We start from the raw sequence: 21,448 nt of genomic DNA on the forward strand, positions 1-21,448 counted from the left end.
CCCCATGGTGTAGGTCTCATCTGCCAGGGCGCTGGTGAGGGAGTGGGTGGGGGAGGTGAGGGTGAAGGGGTAGGGGAAGGAAAGAGAGGTGAGAATGGGGAGGGTGAAGGGGTGGGAGGGGGTGAGAAAGGGGGAGGGGAAGCAGTGGGATAGGTGGGGGAGCGGGGTGTGAGAGAGGGGGAGCAGTGAGGGGAGGGGTGAGAGAAGGGTGAGAGGGAAGTGGGGGGAGCAGTGGGGGAGGGAGGGGTGAGAGAGAGGGAGGGGGAAGCTGTGGGAGAGGTGAGACGGTTAGTGAGGAGGGAGGGGGTGAGAGAGTGGTGGAAGAGGGAGGGAGGGAAGTGGGAGTGGGGAGGGAGGAGTGGCTGGTAGGGGAGGGGTGGAGGGGGGAGGGAAGAGGGGAGGGGGAGAAGGGGGAGGGGAGGGGGAGAAGGGGGAGGGGGAGGGGGAGAAGGGGGAGGGGGAGGGGGAGAAGGGGGAGGGGGGGTAGGAGGGGGAGGGAGAGGGGAGAAGGGGGAGGGGGGGTAGGAGGGGGAGGGAGAGGGGGGAGGGGGAGGGAGAGGGGGGAGGGGGAGGAGGGGGGAGGGGGAGGAAGGGGGAGAGGGAGGGGGGAAGGGGGAGAGGGAGGGGGGAAGGGGGAGAGGGAGGAGGGGGAGGGGGAGGAGGAGGGGGAGGGGGAAGGGGGGAAGGGGGGAGGGGGAAGGGGGGAGGGGGAAGGGGGGAGGGGGAAGGGGGGAGGGGGAGGGGGGAGGGGGAGGGGGGAGGGGGAGGGGGGAGGGGGGAAGGGGAGGAAGGGGAGGGAAGGGGGAGGAAGGGGGGAAGGGGGAGGAAGGGGGGGGAAGGGGGGAGGAAGGGGGGAGGAAGGGGGGAAGGGGGGAGGGGGAGGGGGGAGGGGGGAAGGGGGGAGGGGGGAAGGGGAGGAAGGGGGAGGGAAGGGGGAGGAAGGGGGGAAGGGGGAGGAAGGGGGAGGAAGGGGGAGGGGAGGAAGGGGGAGGAAGGGGGAGGGGAGGAAGGGGGAGGAAGGGGGAGGAAGGGGGAGGGGAGGAAGGGGGAGGGGAGGAAGGGGGAGGGGAGGAAGGGGGAGGAAGAGGGGGGGAGGAAGGGGGAGGAAGAGGGGGGGAGGAAGGGGGAGGAAGAGGGGGAGGAGGGGGGGAGGAAGAGGGGGAGGAGGGGGGGAGGAAGGGGGAGGAAGAGGGGGAGGAAGAGGGGGAGGAAGGGGGGAGGAAGGGGGGAGGAAGGGGGAGGGGAGGAATTGGGAGGGGGAGGGGAGGAAGGGGGAGGGGGAGGGGGGGAGGGGGAGGGGAGGAAGGGGGAGGGGGAGGGGGGGAGGGGGAGGGGAGGAAGGGGGAGGGGGAGGGGGAGGGGGAGGGGGAGGGGAGGGGGAGGGGGAGGGGGAGGGGGAGGGGGGAGGGGGAGGGGGAGGGGAAGGGGGGAGGGGGGGGAAGGGGGGGGGGGGGGGGGGGGGGGGGGGGGGGGGAGGGGGAGGGGGAGGGAGGGGGAGGGAGGGGAAGAAGGGGGAGGGGGAGGGGGAGGGGGAGGGGGAGGGGGAGGGAGGGGGGAGGGGGAGGGGGAGGGGGAGGAGGGGGAGGGGGAGGGAGGGGAAGAAGGGGAAGGGGGAGGGGGAGGGGGAGGGGGAGGGGGAGGGGGGAGGGGGAGGGGGAGGGGGGGGGGGGGAGGGGGGAGGGGAGGGGAGGGGGGAGGGGGGAGGGGAGGAGGGTGGTGTAGGGAGGGGAGGGGAGGGGAGGAGGGTGGTGTAGGGAGGGATGGGAGGGGTAGGGAGGAGGGTGGTGTAGGGAGGGATGGGAGGGGTAGGGAGGAGGGTGGTGTAGGGAGGGATGGGGAGGGGTAGGGAGGAAAAGAAGGGGAGTGGGGAAGTGAGAGAGAGGTTGTGGGGGTGGCAGTGGGAAGTATGCTACGATTATTAAGGCTTAGTATTGTCGGCAGAGTGGAAGTTGTAGAGAGCAGAGACTGGTTGAGAGGGAAACTGGAGTTTAGGGGAAGTTGAGGGGAGGGATGTTGGGCGGATAATGAGGTGGGAGGGAGACGGGGTAATGGTGGAGGGGAGGCTGTAAGCGGTAGGCGGTGCCTGGTGTGGGGAGCTGGTGGTTCCGGGGGCGGACCAGGCCAGGCCGGGCCGGGAGAGGAGAGACTTGTTTACACAGACTGCCGAGCGCCTGGGGAATAATGCGGAAAGGAAGTGATCCGGAGCTCTTGTCTGCCTGATCCAGCTTCCTGCTTGGGAGGATCTGGTTACGGCAGCAGCACCACTCCAGCATGGGAAGGGGAGGCACCGCACCTCGCTGAGCCGAGCCGAGCCGAGCCGAGCCGAGCCGAGGGCAGGGCAGCGAAGCCCGCCGGCCGGCCGTCCGGTAGGTGAGTAAGTAAGGTCCCGGCCGGCCGGGCCGCGCCGCGCCGGAGATCGGCTGGCCTGGCGATTGGGGGGGTTGGTTTGTGTCCCGGTAAAGTGTCGGCCTCTCCCCCTCTCCCGTGCTGTGGTGAGGGGGTGATGGGTTGAAGTGGAGGGGGAAGGGTGGTTAATGTCCCGCTGAGGTCATCGGCAACAGGTCCGGTGGGGTTTGGGGCCTCCGGGTTATGTCATGTGGAGCCGGGTGGGATGGGGGACCCGGTCCGGGGAAGGGTGTGTGTGTGTGTGTGTGTGTGTGTGTGTGTGTGTGTGTGTGTGTGTGTGTGTGTGTGTGTGTGTGTGTGTGTGTGTGTGTGTGTGTGTGTGTGATGGGAGGAGAGGTGGATTCAAGATTGAGTGCTAGTATGGGTCTGATGTGTATGGAAGTGAAGAGCAGGGGGTGTGAGTTGTGTATAGTACTGAGGTGAATGTGAGGGGGGAGTGTTGGGAGAATGTGATTCGGGTAAGTGCATCAACAGATGGTGTTGGTGGGCTACTGTGAGTAGGGGTGGCAGGTGGGAAGTGACACTGGGTGATAGGTGGGAATGTTGAATGTGGGCAGGAGGGTTTGCAAGTCTGGGACCGCAGTACAGTGAGGGCATGTTGAGATGGGGGTGCATTGAGGAGGGTCTGTTGGGGCAGTGTGTGTGATTGGCATGCTGGTCTGTGATTTCAGTGGGAACAGATTGGGGTGGTAGTGGCAGGCAGTGTTACGGTGATGACTGGGGATGAACAGACTTGAACATTCTGGGGGAGTGGCAGGTAGGTGCTTGGGATGAGGTGGTTAAGGTTGTCTATGGAATGGCTGGGGATGGGTGAGTGGGGAGTGGGGGCAGTGCAATGGTTGGAAGGCGGAGGTGGGGGGGGGGGGAGCCACTTTCCGTACTGTTCCTTTGCCTGTCTAGAAACAGCAAGAACTTAATTGCCTTGAGCTTCCGGTTTGAAACTGGCAGCAAGCTACATACTGGGAATGAGTCACCAGTGGAAACAAAGAATCTCTTGGTCTCCAAGTTGCAAGGGGCTGTGAGGTTAACTCCTTGTTGGCTGGCTTGTGTCTGCTACCCAGAGCCCTGGGGCTGTGTTTGGGGGGAGTTTAACTGAAGTTTGTAGTCTATGTGTAACATGATGCTCAATGCAGGATGTGAGTGGCGTTCCCTGAATTTTCCAGTCTCTGTAGCAGAGAGCGGATTTAGTCATGATTTAGCAATGCCTGCACACACAGCACCTAAATCTCATTAAAGTCTTTCCGTTCTGCAACACTACTGTTCTGTACCATTGCAGAGAAACTGCGTGTGTGTGTCTAAGAAAATAACCAATGCTGGTCTACTTATGTCTCTGTTTAATATTTATAAAATGCTGATGGCCACAAACCAGGCTGGTGTGTGGAGAACACCCCTGGCCTTTCCAGCCCTGTTCTACATTCTCTCTGGTGGCGGTTGCTTACCTGTCTTTGCTGCATGTCCCTTGGTGACCACACCAGCACCTGTAAGGAGCTGCCCTCTCGATCATCTGGTTGTCGTTGACCCCCAGCACAGTGCTTCCCAACTGTTCAGCTCTTTCTGCTGTTTCCATGGGGAGGTTGTGAGCTGTGTTTCTGGTGATACTAACAGACGTGAAAGTGATGCCGGGAACAACTCGGTGGTGCAGAAGAACTATTTATGTCATGTCGCACAATGAAGTGGTGGATGTAGGCCGTTGCTGTATCGGTCATTGCTGGCCTTCTCGGCTACTGGCATTGGTCTGTGAGGATGCCTTCTCTTTGAGCTGTGGTCCTGGGTGAATCTGCTCCACCAGCTGACGGCTGGAGTGTACAAGATGATCTCAGAAGCACCAGTGAGACCACTGATTGTATACTCAAGGTTCAAGCAACACACACAAAACACAGCAGGAACTCACCATTTTGTGCATGTTGCTTGGATTTCCATCATCTGCAGATTTTCTTGTGTTTGTGTTGGTACTCAAGATTCAAGTTTATTTTACACATGTACATCAAAACATACAGTGAAATGTGTCTCATTTGCATTAGCAGCCATCAAGTGTCTGAGTGGTGATGCTATTGAGAGACGTGTATTGTGGCAGCATAAGTGAGTAAACATCATAAAAATGATTTGAGTTCAGGCAGGATGAGTGGTTGGATCTTTCTGTGTAAGTGAGCAATTGACAGTGCTGGGCTGTAGAGCTGAGCCTTAGAACAACATCCTATAACACCGTGTCCTAATAGTTTTCTTCAAATATCTACTGCAATACTATTTTCAGTAGGCTTCTAACTGAATCAAGCCAGAAATAACTGGAGAGGTTTGTTAGTGAGATCAGTGAAGAGTGTGAGCTTGTAATGTTTAGATTGCACGTTATTTCTGCCCTTTCTGCAGCCCGCCTCAGCAGTGCTGTGAAGTTATAATGAAAGGAAGTCCACAATTAGACAGTTTCACAGTTTACTGAGCTACTGAGCAGCTTGCAATCTGCAGGAAGTGCCTTCAGGAAGCTGCTACCTAAATCCTGTGAGTGGCAAAACATGCAAAGAAATCAATAATTCATAAACATTCTGGGTTACACTGATCTTTTCTGCTGTAGAAAATCATTTCGTTTTAGTTTTGTAAGTCACGAATAGTAAGATGGCAGGACATTAATTGGCTGGTTACTTTATTATATCTGAATATTTTAGTCCAGATGTATTTGGTTATGTTTTGTAAATATACAGCCGTTGGCAATCGTATATTTTAATGTTTATCCAGAATTTATTATGAATCTAGTGTTGGATAGATTTCCTGTCAGTCTTTTCCATTATAAATTCAAGTACCTGTTTATAATGGAAATTGCCTATGTAAACTTGTCAGACTATAATTACACCCTCCTGCCAGTGATGGTCTGGAGTCCCACTGAGGAAGGAGTTGATCTTGATTTCTCATGTGGAACATGAGGGCAGCTTGACCGGTGTAACAAAATTACTGCTGGAGGTACCCACCCACTGTCTATGCTAAGCTTCCCTTCCCTCCCTCTCCCAATCCTAGCCATATCTTTCTAACACCATTTTCTTGCTCTGTTTGCACAATCTGCTACTGGTTCTTCCCATCAGGTGGCGGTTTAGTATACAGTATTGTAATAAAAATGATTCATTAACTGACTGTGAGTCTTCATGGTATAAAAGCAGGAGATGTGGGACTGGAGAATGGGGTCTTTGAGAAAATTCTGACTATTTGTGGCTTGTTGTGTGTACCTGTTGCATCTTCCTAGCATGGTCTCTTGTTTTTATTATCTGCTACGTGCTCCAACCTCTTAAGGCTATCCCTATGATTATACACGGGTACCTACTAGACAATTAGTAGTTCAGTCACACATGACACGGTGTCACTAGATAGCGTACAATTCAGTCACACATGATTCAGCGTCATAGCTACTGGAGTTGCTGCCTTGAGGCTCTAGTATCCTGATTTGATCACTAGAATGCTGTCTGAGTGGAGTTTGTACATTCTCCCCGTGACCGTGTGAGTCCCCCCCCCCCCGGTGCGTCAGTTTCCTCCCAGACACCCCAAGATGTTAGCTTGCTGCTGTACGTTGTCCCTGGTGTGTAGATGACTGGTATGACATGGATGAAATTGATGATGGGAATGTGGGAGAGTAAAATAGAATGGGTATAGAGTGAGTGTAAGTTGCTGATTTGAGTACACTCAGTGGCTGAAGGGACTGTTTGCATACTGTATGACTCACAAAAGATTCACAGATCTGTTTTGCTCAGGTAAGGTATCTAAAACGTGCCTCAGCAGGGCATTGGAAAATCGAGCAAATGCTCATACCACCGACTAGACAGTTGTCCGGTCACCACTACCAGAGGCACCACTACTTCTCGCCTGCTTGGTTAAACTTTATACGTTGCATCTCATCCAGGTTCTTCACTGCAAACATTAACTAGGAAATAACAGAGCCCCACTGAAAAATACACATAAAATAGAAAATTTAGTAGCAGAATTTACAATACCTTCAATAAATGTTCTGTGAGTTTGGTTAAAAAAAATGCTATATGCCTTTTAATGGAGGCAATTTGAGTCTAATAATATGCCTGTGAAGTACCTGAACATGCTTTGCATGTTGTGGGCATTAAGTTTTTGTTGTAGAGGTACTGGTCACACTGTACTGCTGATCTGAATATATTGCTGTGTGGCCTGCAAGGCCTGATTCATACTCAACCCTTGTGACCAGGAGCGACCTTGGTACATTCATGCAGCTGTACTGTTTGAATGTCATAGAACATAACAGCACAGTACAGGGCCTTCAGCCCACGGTGTGCTTATAACCTGCTCTAAGATTAGTCTAGCCCTCCTCCCCCCCCCCCCACATAGCCCTCCATTTTTCTATCACTTATTTGCCTATCTGAGAGTTTCTTAAATGCTCTTAATCTACCTGCCTCTACCTCCATCCCAGGCAGCACGTTCCACACATCCACCATTCTCTATGTAATTAAAAAAAACTTATCTCTGACATCTTCCTTGTGTATTCCTCCAATCACTTTGAAATCATGCCCCCAGGTATCACCCATTTCTGCTTTGGGAAAAAGTCTCTGGCTGTCCTCTCCTATCATCTTGTACACCTCTATCAAATCACTTCTCTTCCTCTGTCACTGCAAAGAGAAAAGCCCTAGCTCACTCAGCCTATCCTGATAAGACATGCTCTCTGTTCCAGACAGCATCCTGGTAAATCTCCTCTGCAGTCTCTCTAAAGCTTCCACATCCTTCCTATAATGAGGCCACCAGAGCTGAACATGACCCTGGTTAGACCACGCTTGGAGCATTGTTATAGGAGCTCTTCACTCTGTGAAAAGATTAATGGTGACTGATCTCCAGGATACAGAATACCCCGGAGCTCCAGCCGAGACAATCTCTCTGTAATCCCTACACCTACTCAGATAACAAGTGGCTTCTGTCAACAGACCAAGCCCCCACAAACCAACACTTTCTCTTTAACTCCAATTCAACACAGTGGTGGAACTGGGTGGCTCAGTGGCTCAGTTAGCAGAGCTGCTGCCTCAGTGCCACAGAGCATAAGACATTAGACCCATCAAGTCTGCTCCACCATTTCATCATGACTGATTTATTACTCCCCTTAACTCCATTCTCCTCCTTCCTATAACTTTTAACACCCTTACTAGTCCTCTTCAAATATACCCAATGTCTTGTCCTCCACGGTCATCTGTGGCAATGAATTCCACAGATTCACCACTCTCTGGCTAAAGAATTTCCTTCTCATGTCTGTTCCAGGAACATCTCTGTACTTGTATTCTGAGGCTGTGCCCACTGGCTCTAGACTCTCCCACCATTAGAACCATTCTCTCCATTCTAGGCTTTTCAATCTTGACCTTGGGTATTGTCTGTGTGGAGTTTGCATGTCCTGCCTATTGCTGTATGGTTTTCTTCTGGCTGCTCCAGATAACCCGTATCCCAAAGGTGTGAAGATTGCTATACCAATTGGCCACTGTAAATTCCCTCTGGAATGAAGGTGAGTGGTAGGATCTTGATAGGAATGGGTGTCTGATGGTGGGTGGGAATCAGAGGGCTGAAGGGCCTGTTTCTGTCTCTCTATGACTCCATGCTTAATGGTTTATAGAAAGTATCTGTCCTGGGAGCTGACAGATGTCACTTTGTTATGTACTTAAAACTGATCAATTTACCCTCAGCAAAGAAGGAGAAAAAGTGAGCAAGATTCCAACTGGGATACGCTCTTGGAAATAGTAATATGTCTGCTGGAGGCCAAAATATCTTTTGGGTATATATCCCACTAATTGCCTGCAAGATTTCTGGAGGAAGTGATTTCTTGTCGATTTCCTCTTACAACGATTTTTATACAATGATTTAGAGACTCGTCCTTGGGTGATTGTAAGTTTTGTTTTCTTGATGTTGTAATCAGAAATGGAAAATCAAGAGAGGCTTAGCACGAGGAGTTGACTGGCATTTTCCCATTTTACTGCTGTTCCACAAAAGTCCAAATCCAGCCTGATGTCACTCTTTGGTTCGTAGTTCTAGAAGCCAGCAAGGCTGAAGCATAAACTACAAGACTGAGGGACTTCCGCAGCATCCGAGGTAGGTCAAAGGACCAAAACACAAAGAAATTATGAGGGGCACAGATACAGTAAATGCAAGCAACCTTCTCCCACTGAGGTTGTGTGAGACTGGAACTAGAGGCCATAGGTTAAGGGTGAAAGATGAAATATATAAGGGGAATATGAGGGGGAACAACTTCACAGAGGGTGGTGAGAGTGTGGAATGAGCTGCCAGAGGAAGTGGTGGGAGTGGGTTTGTTTGGATAAGTACATGGATGGGAGTGGTTATGTAGGGTTATGGTTCAGGGGCGGGTTAGTTCGAGTAGACAGAATAACATATAGTTCAGCATGGACTAGAAGGGCTGAAGTGCCTGTTTCTATGATGCTGAATAAAAGCAAGAGTTGTCATTTCATCCCTCATATTTGCCCTGCCATCCAAATGATCCTGGCCAATCTTTGATCTTGCCATCATCTTCCTACCCTAGTCCCATATCCCTTAATATCGAAAAACTCATCCATCACTCCCTTGAATAAACCCAGTGACTGGGCTTCCACAGTTTCCTTGGATGGAGAATTCCAAGACCTGTGCCTTCTGGCTGAAGAAGAGCCTGCATTTCTTTAGCACCTAGTATGACCCTGGAGCCTGGCTGGACTGCTTATCCTGGTGGTGTTAAACTGTTCCTTACACAAAGCTACCGTACTCTACCAGTTAGTTGTCACTGTTGTTGGGTCTGATGTTTTTGTGATCCAAAGGTTCTTTTGGAAGTGAAGGATGAGGCATAAAACTTACTGCTAGCAATTTTATTGAGTGTGAAAAGAACAAAGAACAGAAAGACAAAGGAAAAAGTAGTTGTTTTCTCATGCTCAGACTAGAGTTAAGAAAAATTCCACTGATAATTAATGTATAAAATAGATCCTATCAAATAGTCAGACACGAGGAAGATGGTCAGATTCAAGTGGTGTGACACTGGCTATGGAAAACTAAGGAAAAAAAACTCAAAGTACAAGCAACTGTAGGGTAATTATTGGAAATTCACTAAACAGTTACATGTATATAGGTGATTATGTGAAATTATAAGTACAGGTGTCCCCAGCTTTTCGAACGTTCGCTTTACGAAACCTCACTGTTACGAAAGACCTACATTAGTACCCTGTTTTTGCTTTCAGAAGGTGTTTTCACTGTTACGAAAAAAATTCAGCGCGTGAAAAAAAGCAGCACGTACCCCAAGCAGCCTCTCTCCCCGGATTCGGAACGGCATTCTCGCCAGCATTGCTTTAACACGAGCAGTCGTTTGCAAGATGAGTTCTATGGTGTCGGAAAAGCCTGAAAGAGCTCGTAAGGGTGTTACACTTAGCGTAAAACTAGACATAATTAAGCGTTTCGATCGTGGTGAGCGAAGCAAGGACAAAATGAGTTTGGCTTGTGGAAGCTGACGAAGATGACGTTGAAGAGGTTTTGGCATCCCATGACCAAGAACTGATAGCTGAAGAGCTGATGCAATTGGAAGAGGAAAGGATAACAATCGAAACCGAATGAGTAATGATAAAGTACGACTTTAATTTTGAAAGGGTACGTAGGTTTAGGGGATATTTGCAGTATGGTTTGAGTGCTTACAAAGAACTGTATGATAGAAAAATGCACGAGGCTCAGCAGTCAAGCAAGCCTTCCACATCAGCCACAGCAGACGACGAACCTCGACCTTCGACATCGAGGTGGGCAGTCATAGGAGAAGATGAGCTGCCTGCCCTGATCGACGATGAGATGACATCCCAGTGTCCCACCACCCCAACACCCAGGCCACGGACAGATACTGTACCGATTTGAAGAGAATGCAGCAGTAGCCGGGAGGCACACAGCACATCTTTAAGAAAAAAGCCGAAATAAACATGCTAATTAATTAGGTGCTGCCCCACACGTAATTAATTAGCATGTTTATTTCGGCTTTTTTCTTAAAGATGTGCTGGGGGCGTCCTGGCTACTGCTGGACCCCTGCGTGCTTCGCGGCAATGTATTGGTTGGTGGCCCAGAGGGTGGGGGCCACTGTACCACCCAACCTCCGACTCAGCCTAACACACCATCATCAGTGTGCTCGGCAAGCTATCTTCACGATTCCCGTAAGTGATACTACACTGTATATACATTATTTCTACTTTATATCGGCTGTGTATTTTTACGTGTTATTTGGTATGATTTGGCAGCTTCATAGTTTAAAGATTACTGGAGAGCGCTTGCGCCGTGTTTTTGCCAACAGCGCTTGCGTGAGAGTTTCTGCCGATGGCGCTTGCGTGAGATTTTCGCTACGGAGAACAGTGCAGGCAATGGTTGTAGAGAAGTATTTCTACTTTATATAGGCTATGTATTTATCATATCATTCCTGCTTTTACTATATGTTACTGTTATTTTAGGTTTTATGCGTTATTTGGCGTGATTTGGTAGGTTATTTTTGGGTCTGCAAACGCTCACAAAATTTTCCCATATACATAAATGGTAATTGCTTCTTTGCTTTACGACATTTCGGCTTACAAACCGTTTCATAGGAACACTCTACCTTCGGATGGTGGGGGAAACCTGTAAGCTTAGGGAAATTAAACATGAAAATTAACAATTCTACACCCTAAACCGACACTGTAATGGCTCAGCTGATGTGCACACAGTGTGACCCTATACTAGTGCTGTGATCATCGTGGGTAATCTGCTCTAGAGATATTGGTTAATAAGTAAAGTTGAGCCTAGATGTTAGTGCTCTGAGAAACAGAAAATGAAGCCTCAGTTTAGTGTCTCATCACAGGGCTGGCATCTCCAACACTCTCAACTGTTGTGCTCAAGCCTTTGGAATGGGCCTTCAACCCACAATGACTCAGTGGGAAGATTACTACTTGTTGAGCAACGGTTCGTGTACAGCTGGCAGTCTCCATCCAATCTTGTGCAGTCTGTCTTCCAAGAATACACAGTTCCTGCCACCAGTCTGAGACGCCCCTCTCCACAGCCATGGGCTGTCTTTGCTAAAGGAATTCATCGTTCCGCAGTTTCGGTGATTGGTGGTGGGTGCAGTTCTGACGACCACTCAGGATTGATCATCTCGGTCTTTCTGATGTTCCAGCTGTCTCGTCTGATCCTGTAGAAACTGGTCAATCTAGTATTTTTGTAATGTACACTATATCTGCCAGTTTTCCCTGTGTTTGTGAACTGGAGTTTTGGAAAAGGCTGTTTAGTGTTAATCCTTACATTAGTACAGCAACATCTATTACTGCTCCAAGTATGAGTCCCAGGGTGAAATGGCTAATATGAGGGGGCATAATTTTAAGGTGAATTGAGGTAGGGGGTTGTCAGAGGTAAGTTATTTTACACAGAGTGCTTGGTGTGTGCAATGTGGTGCCAGGGGTGGTAGAGGCAGATAATGCATTAGAGACATTTAAGAAATTCTTAAATAGGCATATGGATGATAGAAAATGGAGGGCTACGTAGGAGGGAAGTGTTAGATTGATCTCAGAGTAAGTTAAAGGGTTGTGGGTTAAAGAACCTGTGCTGTAATTTTCTAGGTCCTATCTCTACATCTCAACCCTAGTGGTAATCTGAAGTTTGAGTGTTGAGCATCCAGTGTTGGTGAAAACCTTGTTCCTTGTTCTTCAAGTAGAGAAAGTGAAAGTTGAAGTTCTGTCTGTAGTTCTCATACATACAGGTGGATCTGCATCTCCAACTTGATGTTAGGTAAGTTCTCTGTCAAACCCCTGTCTACTGTGACTAGAGTGATTGGGGTTTGAGAGAATTGCCTATGGTAACAGATGATATAACAGAGACAAATTTAACAGAAAGATTGGCATTTGAATAGTACCTTTCTCTTCCCTTTCAGGAGATTGGAAGGTACTATAAAGTGTGGTTACTGTGGTCATGTAGGAAATACCGCCACGAACTTCCTCAAAACTCATGACCTACTGGTCAGCTGATGTTTTACTGACATTGAGAAAAGGATGAGTTCTACGTCAGCGAGCAAAAAAGAAACTGTTGGAGGAACTCTCAGCATGTCAGGCTGTATCTGTGGAGGTGGAGGGATGATCGTTCTTTTGGGTCAAGACCCTGCATCAGTAGGGGAGGGAGATGAACAGTATATAGAAGTGAGGGAGGGGTGAGACAGGAGATGGATGAAATCAGTTACGGGAGGGGATGATGGACAGATGAGCTAGGTGTAAAAGGCGGGGGGGGGATAGATAGACAGATAATCAGAATCAGATGTATTGTCACTGATATTTGGCATGAAGCTTGTTCTGCAGTAGCAGTACAGTCTTAGAAAAAAGTGCAAAACAAAAAGGAATAACGAGGTAGGGTTTGTAGATTGTTCAGAAATCTGATGGCAGAGAGGAAGAAGCTTTTTGCTGAGTTGTTAGGTGTGGCTGTGCAGGCTACTGTAGTAATGAGACTTACTGACGAGAGTGTGGTAAGGAATAGGTGGAAGCAGATAATGGGGGTTGGTGGGGGAGGGGAGGGCAAGGTTTGACGGCTGGAACTGGGTCGAAGGAGAGAGGAAGAACAGAGACAGAAGCCAGTAGGTAAGAGGTGGAACCGGGACAGAGGAATAATGGATAGTTTGTCTTTGGTATGTCACCAAAGAATTTCAAAATTCCGTAGTGTACAGTGGAGAGCATTTTGACTGGTTGCATCACAGCCTGATATGGAGGCTCCAATGCACAAAATCACAAGAGGCTGCAGAGGATGGTTGACTCATCAATGGTACATTGAAGGCATCCTCAAAGGACAGAGCCTCAAGAAGGCAGCAACTATCATTAAGGACACTGGCCATCCAGGGCATGCATTTTTTTTGTTACTACCATCATGGAGGAGGTGTATGAGCCTGAAGAGACACTAATTGATTTAGGATTAGCCTCTTCCACTCTAGCAACAGGGTCCATGAATGTTACCTCATTATTCCATTTTTTTCCTGCACTATTTATTTTATACTGTACTGCTGCTGCAAAACAACAAAATTCATGTCATAAGCCTGATTCTGAATTCTGTAGTTGGAACCAGAGAGGGGAAGGGGGTGTTCTGGTGAAGAATGCCCAGGACAGTCAGGTGGGTGTGGGAATGGGAAGGGGGTGGGGTGAAGAAATGGGAAGATAAACTTAGAAGTTCAAGACATCTTTTGCAGACAGACCATGGGTCCTAGGCACCTGATCTGTACTTGATCTCACCTGAGTCGAGGAGGCTCCCTCGAGTGACATTTAAACTAAATTACAATATCTCATTTCCTCTTCCCATTCCCACACTGGCCTGCTCTACTGCCACAGTGAGACCAAATGCAAACCGGAAGAACAACAAACACCTTGTGCTCTACCTGGGAAGCCTCCAACCCAATGGTAGCAACATTGAATTTTCCAACTTCAAGTGGCCTTCCTTCAACCCCCCGCCCCTCGTTTCTTTCCTATTCCCATCTCTGTCCCCTTGTTCACAATTTTTATCCTAACCCCCCTCCTCCCTTTATTGAGGTTTGTCGCACTCCCTCACCTGGTTTCATTTACTAACCATCCCTAGCTTCATCTCTTTCCACCTAGCACTTTCCAGCTCAATCTCACCCCCGCCCCCATCTCCATCTGCCTAATCCTTCTCTCGCCTCATCAGATTCCATGAATTGATCATTCTGTTTCACCCCTCCCTCTCACCTCCTCATTCTGGCTTTCTTCCACCTACACTCATTTATGATACAAGGCCTGACATATCACCCATCTCTCTACCTCCACAGATAGTGTCTGACCAGCTGAAATGCTCGGGCAATCTATTGTTTGCTCTAACTGTAGTCTCCCGTGTCTTTAAGATACTGAGAGGGCAGCTGTCTCATTCAAAACACTGCAACTCTCTCGGTGGCGTCAGCTGAGATTGGAATTAACTTTGATCATGATCTTTGATTCAGAGGCGATAGAGTTGCCTCTTGTACTATAATGTAAAATGTGGGCAAACAACCTGGCCTTCCTCTTAATCAGAATCGGGTTTATTATCACTGACACATAGTATGTCCTGTTCTGCACCAGCAGCACAGTGCAATACATAAAACATTATGTTGAGTGCCATTGAGTCACGTCAGCTCATGGCGACCCTGTGGATAGTGTAGTTGTCCCTAGGGTTTTCGTGGCAAGAATCGGAAGTAGATCGCCAGGCCTTTCTTCTGCACAGATACTGCTGCTGCCCAGACTGGGACCCGGCCGGATTCGAACTCAGGACCTTCTGCCTCGAAGTCCAGTGCTGATGCCACTGCACCACCGGCCGGCCATAGAATATAATAGTAATAAATATATATATAAAAAAAAATAGTGTAAAAAGAGTGCAGAAATTTAGTGCAGTAGTCTTTGTGGATTCATCGTCTGTTCAGAAATTTGATGGTGGAAAGGAAGAAGTTGTTTCTAAAATGGTAAGTGAGTATTTTCAGGGTCCTGTGTCTCCATCCTCTTTGATGGTAGTAATGAGGAAGGAGATGGCTTGTCCTAGATAAGGGGTTCTAAATGATGGCATTGCCTATTGAAGGTGTCCTCAATGGTGGACATTTTGGCCATTCTCCTATAAGTGTTAAGTTGCAGCTTTCATTATGCTGTACTTTCCACTCTCTCGTGAGTGTAACCAAATCCAGGGCAGCTCCCCAACACGTACCTTGCGAAGTCAGTTCTGGCAGACTGTGTGGATGTGATCAACAGAGAGATCCAACGTCCAGGAAGGAGGTTCTACAACACTTCATGGAGAGCGAAGGCATGATAAGGCACAGAAGAAGCGATGGTCATCCACTGCAACCAAGGAAGACTCCAGTTTATGATAACTGCTTGTACCACTGGATCTGGACTTCTGAGGTTGAGAGAGTGCAATGGCTTTTCCATTTCAGTGAATGTGTTTTGTAGCAGCACTGAAGGACAGTGCAAGACATAAACTTACTATAAATTACAAATTAAATAGTGCAAATTTTCGAATAATGAAGTAATGCTCATAGACCAAATGGCAGAGGGCAAGAAGTTGAGAAACTAGAAGGTGCTACACATGAAATGCTGGAGGAACTCTGCCAGCCAGGCAGCGTCTATGGAGGAGAATAAATAAGTCAATGTTTCAGGCTGATAAATTAAAACATGGCTATGTCTCCTTTCTCTTCCCTACCTTCCAGAGTCCCAGAGAGTTTGAAAGAACTCTGTGACTATATGAAGACTCGGGAACAAGAGAAAATCTACAGATGCTGGAAGTCCGAGCAACACACACAAAATGCTGGAGGAACTCAGCAGGTCAGGCAGCATCTGTGGAAAAGAGTACAGTTGACGTTTTGGGCTGAGACCCTCCAGGGTTTCATCCTGAAACGTTGACTGTACTTTTTTCCTAAATGCTGCCTGGCTTGCTGAGTTCCTCTAGCGTTTGGTGTGCATTGCTCATATGAGGAGTCAGTTTGCCTTTGCTGACTAGGGCAGAAAGTATAGAGAGGGATGTCAGAGGTAAGTTCTTTACAGAGAGTGGGCAGTGTGTGGAATATCCTGGTGATGGTAGAGGCGGATACATTAGGGGCATTTAAGAAATTCTTAGGGACATGAATGAGAGAAAAATGGAGGGCTATTAGGAGGGGAAGCTTAGATTGCTCTTAGTCCACATTAAAGGGTTGGCACAACATGGTGGGTTAAACAGCCTGTAGTGTATGAAAGTGTTCTGTGATTCCAGGGCCATTAAGCAGAAGCCTTGCACCACAATGTCAGTCCACACTCTGCTTGGATGGAATATCTCCTGCATTTCCATCAGAAATATTCTGTACTTAATATTGTACACTATTCACAGCAGTGGGCGTTAATGTGGTGCTAGCCAAGGGAATTTGACTGGTATTCTCTGTTTATTTCATGGTGACGGTGAGGGAGGAGTTTGCACAATGAGGTGCAGGTTGTTCTCATTCATTGAATGCTCCCTCTCATTGTTATATTTTTAAATGTCTTGATTTTTCACCTATCCTAAAGGTTTAACCATAGTAACTGCTGCATACATGCTGCTACACTTTCCCATGCAAAATGATGTCTTGTGTGCATCACCTCAAGTTGGTGGAAGTTACGGAACTTTAATAGATGGATCTCAGCTGTGGCCCCGCTATTGCTTTCAGACTTTCAGTCACTTTGGCATTTCCTCCCCCTTCAACTCCTCAGTGAAGACTCCCTAAAGCTAGTTCTCTGACCAAGCCTGTCCTAATTTTTTCACCTTAGGCACACCACCCTTTTCTAGTAGTATCCGAAACAGCTTGCTATGGTTTACTCTGTCAATGCATTATATCAGTGTATCTTTCTTTGGGTTACCTAGCAGGGAGCTGTTTTAGATTGCCATCAGATGCAGTATAACTGAGGGCAGTATGTCTCTTGTACGTTTCATTAACTGAGCACTTGGTCTTGTTTCCACTGAAGAAAGTTGATGCAGACAGCTTATCAATGTAAATGTTAAACGTATCTGTGCATATGTTGAGCTCCCTTGTGACAGGCAGCTGCCCTGTCAGTCCTGCTGCTCTTAGTGCACAGTGAAATATCGCGCTTGTCCCTGCAAATGAGGTGCTTGTCACACAACTTCAAAAGCAGACAGAGCTGTAGGGCTGAAAGTTTCAATGTTTTACTCCCCACTGCTGACATGTCAGCAGAATGGCTCCTTTTCCCCTCAAGATGACTCCCCCGAAATGATGGCAGTAGAAGTTCAACAATCATCTGGCCCTCCTAGTAATGTACCTGCACTCCTTCTCTGCTTACCTGGGGCTCCTGGTTCCCATGCCCCCCTTTTACTCACTGGGACCCTGTTGTTTCTCAAGCTGTCCTACAACTTGCCTCAGTCAGTAGAAAATTTGTTTTCACCCTGTCCAGCATCTTAAAGAAAAAGTGAATCAAAATAAGTGGTGAGGTATTAATAATCAGGGCCCCAAACAGTCCTTCCAGGTGAGGCATCACTTCACCTGTGAGTCGACTGGGGTGATATACTGCGTCCGGTGCTCCCGATGTGGCCTTCTATATATTGGTGAGACCCGACGCAGACTGGGAGACCGCTTTGCTGAACATCTACGCTCTGTCCGCCAGAGAAAGCAGGATCTCCCAGTGGCCACACATTTTAATTCCACATCCCATTCCCATTCTGACATGTCTATCTACGGCCTCCTCTACTGTAAAGATGAAGCCACACTCAGGTTGGAGGAACAACACCTTATATTCCGTCTGGGTAGCCTCCAACCTGATGGCATGAACATTGACTTCTCTAACTTCCGCTAGGCCCCACCTCCCCCTCGTACCCCAGCTGTTACTCATTTTTATGCACACATTCTTTCTCTCACTCTCCTTTTTCTCCCTCTGTCCCTCTGAATATACCTCTTGCCCATCCTCTGGGTCACCCCCCCCCCGTCTTTCTTCCCAGACCTCCTGTCCCATGATCCTCTCGTATCCCCTTTTGCCTATCACCTGTCCAGCTCTCGGCTCTATCCCTCCCCCTCCTGTCTTCTCCTATCATTTTGGATCTCCCCCTCCCCCTCCAGCTTTCAAATCCCTTACTCACTCTTCCTTCAGTTAGTCCTGACGAAGGGTCTCGGCCTGAAACGTCGACTGCGCCTCTTCCTATAGATGCTGCTTGGCCTGCTGCGTTCACCAGCAACTTTGATGTGTGTTGTTTATTAATAACACCTGCTGCTTCAGCACAGCCGAACCTGCTGGGCTACCTGGTTATTATCTTTGTGGCCTCTATTGGCTGACGTTGACCATGGATGTTGCGTCCTAACTATCCACATTGTTGGTGCATGTCGTCTGTGGCTGGGGAGACCAGTGTGAGATTGTCAGTCTCGGTTGTAAAGTTCACATCTGTAAGTGGTCTGAGCTCTGCTGGAGATGCAGTGTTCCTTTCTATGGGCCTATTTGCCTCCTGCTGCTTCCAGGAAGTTTTCTTCACCTGACTTAAGGTGTTGTTTTAGGATGCTTCTCCATCTGGTCCAGTTGGCTGCAAGTTCCTCCCAGGACTCGGTGTTGATGTCCAGCGCCTTCACGCAGGCATCCTAGTAGTGCACTAGCGGGCAGCCAGTGGTTCTCTTACCTGAAGCCAGCTCACTGTGGAGCATGTCTTTTGTGATGTCGCAGACTTGGCCCAGCCAGTGCAGCCTATGCAGGGTGTACGTGCCAGGGAGGCTGACGTGAGAGAGAACCTCCGTATTGGGCACCCTCTCCAGGAGATGCACACAATGCGACAAAAGCACCTTAACTGGAAGGTGTTGAGCTTTCTCTCCTGCTAAGCATCAGTTGTCCAGGTTTCGCTGCTGTACAGTCATGTACTGGTGACACAAACATACACTGTCACCTTTGTTCTGACTGAGTGTTTGGAGTTCTCCCAGACTCGTGTAGTGAGGCAGGCAAGAGTTGGTGCAGCACATATCGATTTCTGCATCCAAGGAGAGGTCGTCACTGACGATGGACCCCAGGTATGTGAGCTGATGAACAGCATCCAGTTTGTGGTAATGACTGGTGGTGTCCCAAGACGTTTGCCTTTTTCAGGCTGATAGACCAAATTCCTTGCAGGCCTTGAAGAAGCTCTGGAGCTGCTGTGGACTGTGGGTTGTGACTACTGCACCATTAGCAGCAGAATCTCTGATCGTAGCTTCACGCACTTTGGTTCTGGATCTTAGGCAGGCGAGGTTAAGAAGCCTCCCATCTGATTGAGTGTGGATCTCAGTGGACATCTGGGCAGCCACCTGGCCTGCCATAGTCTACTTTCCTCACTGGGTGCATGGGGATTAGGAATTATCTGAACTGCAGGCAGGAAACACTGCACTCGGAAAGAGACCAACTCTAAAACTAGGATTTTGGTTATCCACCTACAGGAAAGATATCAATATTATTGAAAGAGTACAGAGACAATTTACAAGGATGTTGCTGGGACTTGAAGACCTGAGTTATAGAGGAAGGTTGCACAGGTTAGGGTGTTTTTTGCTTGAGCATATGAGAATGAAGGGAGATTTACGAGGTAAACACAATTATGAGGGGTACGGGTAGGGTAAATGCAAGCAGTCAGATGGCGGGGAGGAGATGGGCCTCTATCAAAGGAGGTGTGAGGTGCTCCTTCCCTCCATTAGCCTGCAGGTCACCCCTGGGCAAGGTGCAGCACCTGCTTAGCCCCCCCGATCAGGATCACGTGAATCCACGGGAGCAGGTGGTGGATGGTTGTGTGAACAGCCGGTGGATATCACAAGTCCTGGTTATGCGACCACTGACGCCAGGCAGACAATCTCTGAAGAGTATTGATAATGGCTGGGGTCATCTGTCTTGTAAAGACACTGCCCAGAAGAAGACAATGGGAAACCATTTTTGTTGAAAAATTAAGGACAATCATGGTCAAAAGACCATGATCGCCCGTGTCATATGACACAGCACATCATGATGATGAAATGCAAGCAAGCTTTTTCTTCTGAGGTTGGGTGAGACTAGAACTAGAGGTCACGGGTTGAGAGTGAAAGGTGAAATGTTTAAGGTGAATCTGAATGGGAACTTTACTCAGAGGGTGGTACGAGTGTGGAATGAGCTGCTAGCAGAGTGGTGGAGTGGGTTCGATTTCAATATTTAAGACAAGTTTGATAGGTACATGGATGGAAGGGGTATAGAGACTAGATTGAATAATGGTTCAGGATGGACTTGATGGGTCAGAGGACCTGTTTCTGTGCTGTGGTGCTCAATGTTGTATGGGCAGTTTGGCTGTAAGTAGCGAAGCAAGATTGAGGGTCCAGCTGGCCTCTGGTGCTGCTCTGAGTTGATCATGATGATGTGTCTGTCGGAGGGCGGCCTCTGCTGCTACTGGCTAGGAGCATGTCCAACCCTGACTGAAGGTGTGCTTCCTTTGTGTTTTGCAGGTATGGAGAGTGCCATCACACTCTGGCAGTTCCTGCTGCAGTTACTGCTGGACCAGAAGCACGAGCACCTCATCTGCTGGACGTCCAATGATGGGGAATTCAAACTCCTCAAGGCCGAGGAGGTGGCTAAACTCTGGGGTCTGAGGAAGAACAAAACCAACATGAATTACGATAAACTGAGCCGTGCACTCCGATATTATTATGATAAGGTATTTGTTCTTTATTACATGTGGGGTGTGTACTGATTTTTTTTTTGTCCTTGATACTGAGTCAGACAGTTCACAGTTTTTATATGCGAGGTCATCTTCTTTGGAAAGAAAAGTAGATCAGATAAAGTCACGTTTATTATCACTTGAAATTTATTGTTTTGCAAGAGCAGTACGGTAAGAAATATATAGAAGTTAAATAATTAGTGTTAAAAGAGAGCAAAAATAGTGAGGTAGCAAAAAAAAATTATTGTTTAAGTAGTGAAAGATTGCAGCATGCTGTTGTGCAGAGGGTCTTGGGAGTGTTTGTGAATGAATCTCTAAAGGTTGGTTTGCAGGTACAACAGGTTATGGAGAAGGCAAGTGAAATGTTGGCCTTCATTGCTGGAGGGACTGAATTTAGGAGCAGGGAGGTTACACTGCAACTATACAGGGTGATAGTGAGGCCACGCCTGCAGCACTGGTCTGACTTGACAACAGATATATTGACTTTAGAGGAGTTTACTGGGTTGATAATGGAGATGAAAGGAGAGATTGAGTCGTCCAGGATTCAGGAGAATGAAAGGGGATCTTGGAGTAACATAGAATTATGAAAGTACATAAGATAGAAGCAGGAAAGTTGTTCTTAGTGGTAGGTGAGATTAGAACTAGTGGACATTGCCTCAAGATTCAGGGACTAGATTTAGGATGGAGAATGAATTGCTTTTTCCAGAGTAGTGAGTGTGGAATTCTCTGCCCAGGGAAGCTGTTGAGGTTACCTCATTAAATATATCTAAGACACAGTTAGGTAGGTTTTTGCTTAGTGAGGAATTGGGGTCACGGAGAAAAGGGCAAATAGGTGTAACCTCGTCCATAGCCAGTTCAACCATGAATGGTAGAACAGGCTTGAAGGGCCCGATGGCCAGTTCCTGCTCCTATATCTGCAGTTCTTATGTAATCACTAACAGAAGATGGGCTTTGGACC

The 21,448-nt window shown here is 48.4% G+C and overlaps 1 protein-coding gene across 3 annotated transcripts in view; it reads left to right on the forward strand.

Annotated features, from left to right (window-relative positions):
• The first annotated feature begins 2,090 nt into the window (after window positions 1-2,090).
• The window catches only part of elk3 (ETS transcription factor ELK3), a 51,777-nt gene continuing 32,419 nt past the window's right edge, over window positions 2,091-21,448 (forward strand). Inside the window, exons 1-3 of one of the 3 annotated variants that reach the window (XM_063072250.1) lie at window positions 2,091-2,370; window positions 8,297-8,469; window positions 20,279-20,487. In XM_063072250.1, the coding sequence (XP_062928320.1) occupies window positions 20,281-20,487 (207 nt within the window). In that variant the 5' untranslated portion in view covers window positions 2,091-2,370; window positions 8,297-8,469; window positions 20,279-20,280. The remainder of the gene's footprint in view (window positions 2,371-8,296; window positions 8,470-20,278; window positions 20,488-21,448) is intronic. The other 2 variants (XM_063072248.1, XM_063072249.1) reach the window with 2 other exon arrangements.

The sequence above is a fragment of the Mobula hypostoma genome, chromosome 20 (assembly GCF_963921235.1).
Source record: "Mobula hypostoma chromosome 20, sMobHyp1.1, whole genome shotgun sequence".
Taxonomy (NCBI): Eukaryota; Metazoa; Chordata; class Chondrichthyes; order Myliobatiformes; family Myliobatidae; genus Mobula; species Mobula hypostoma.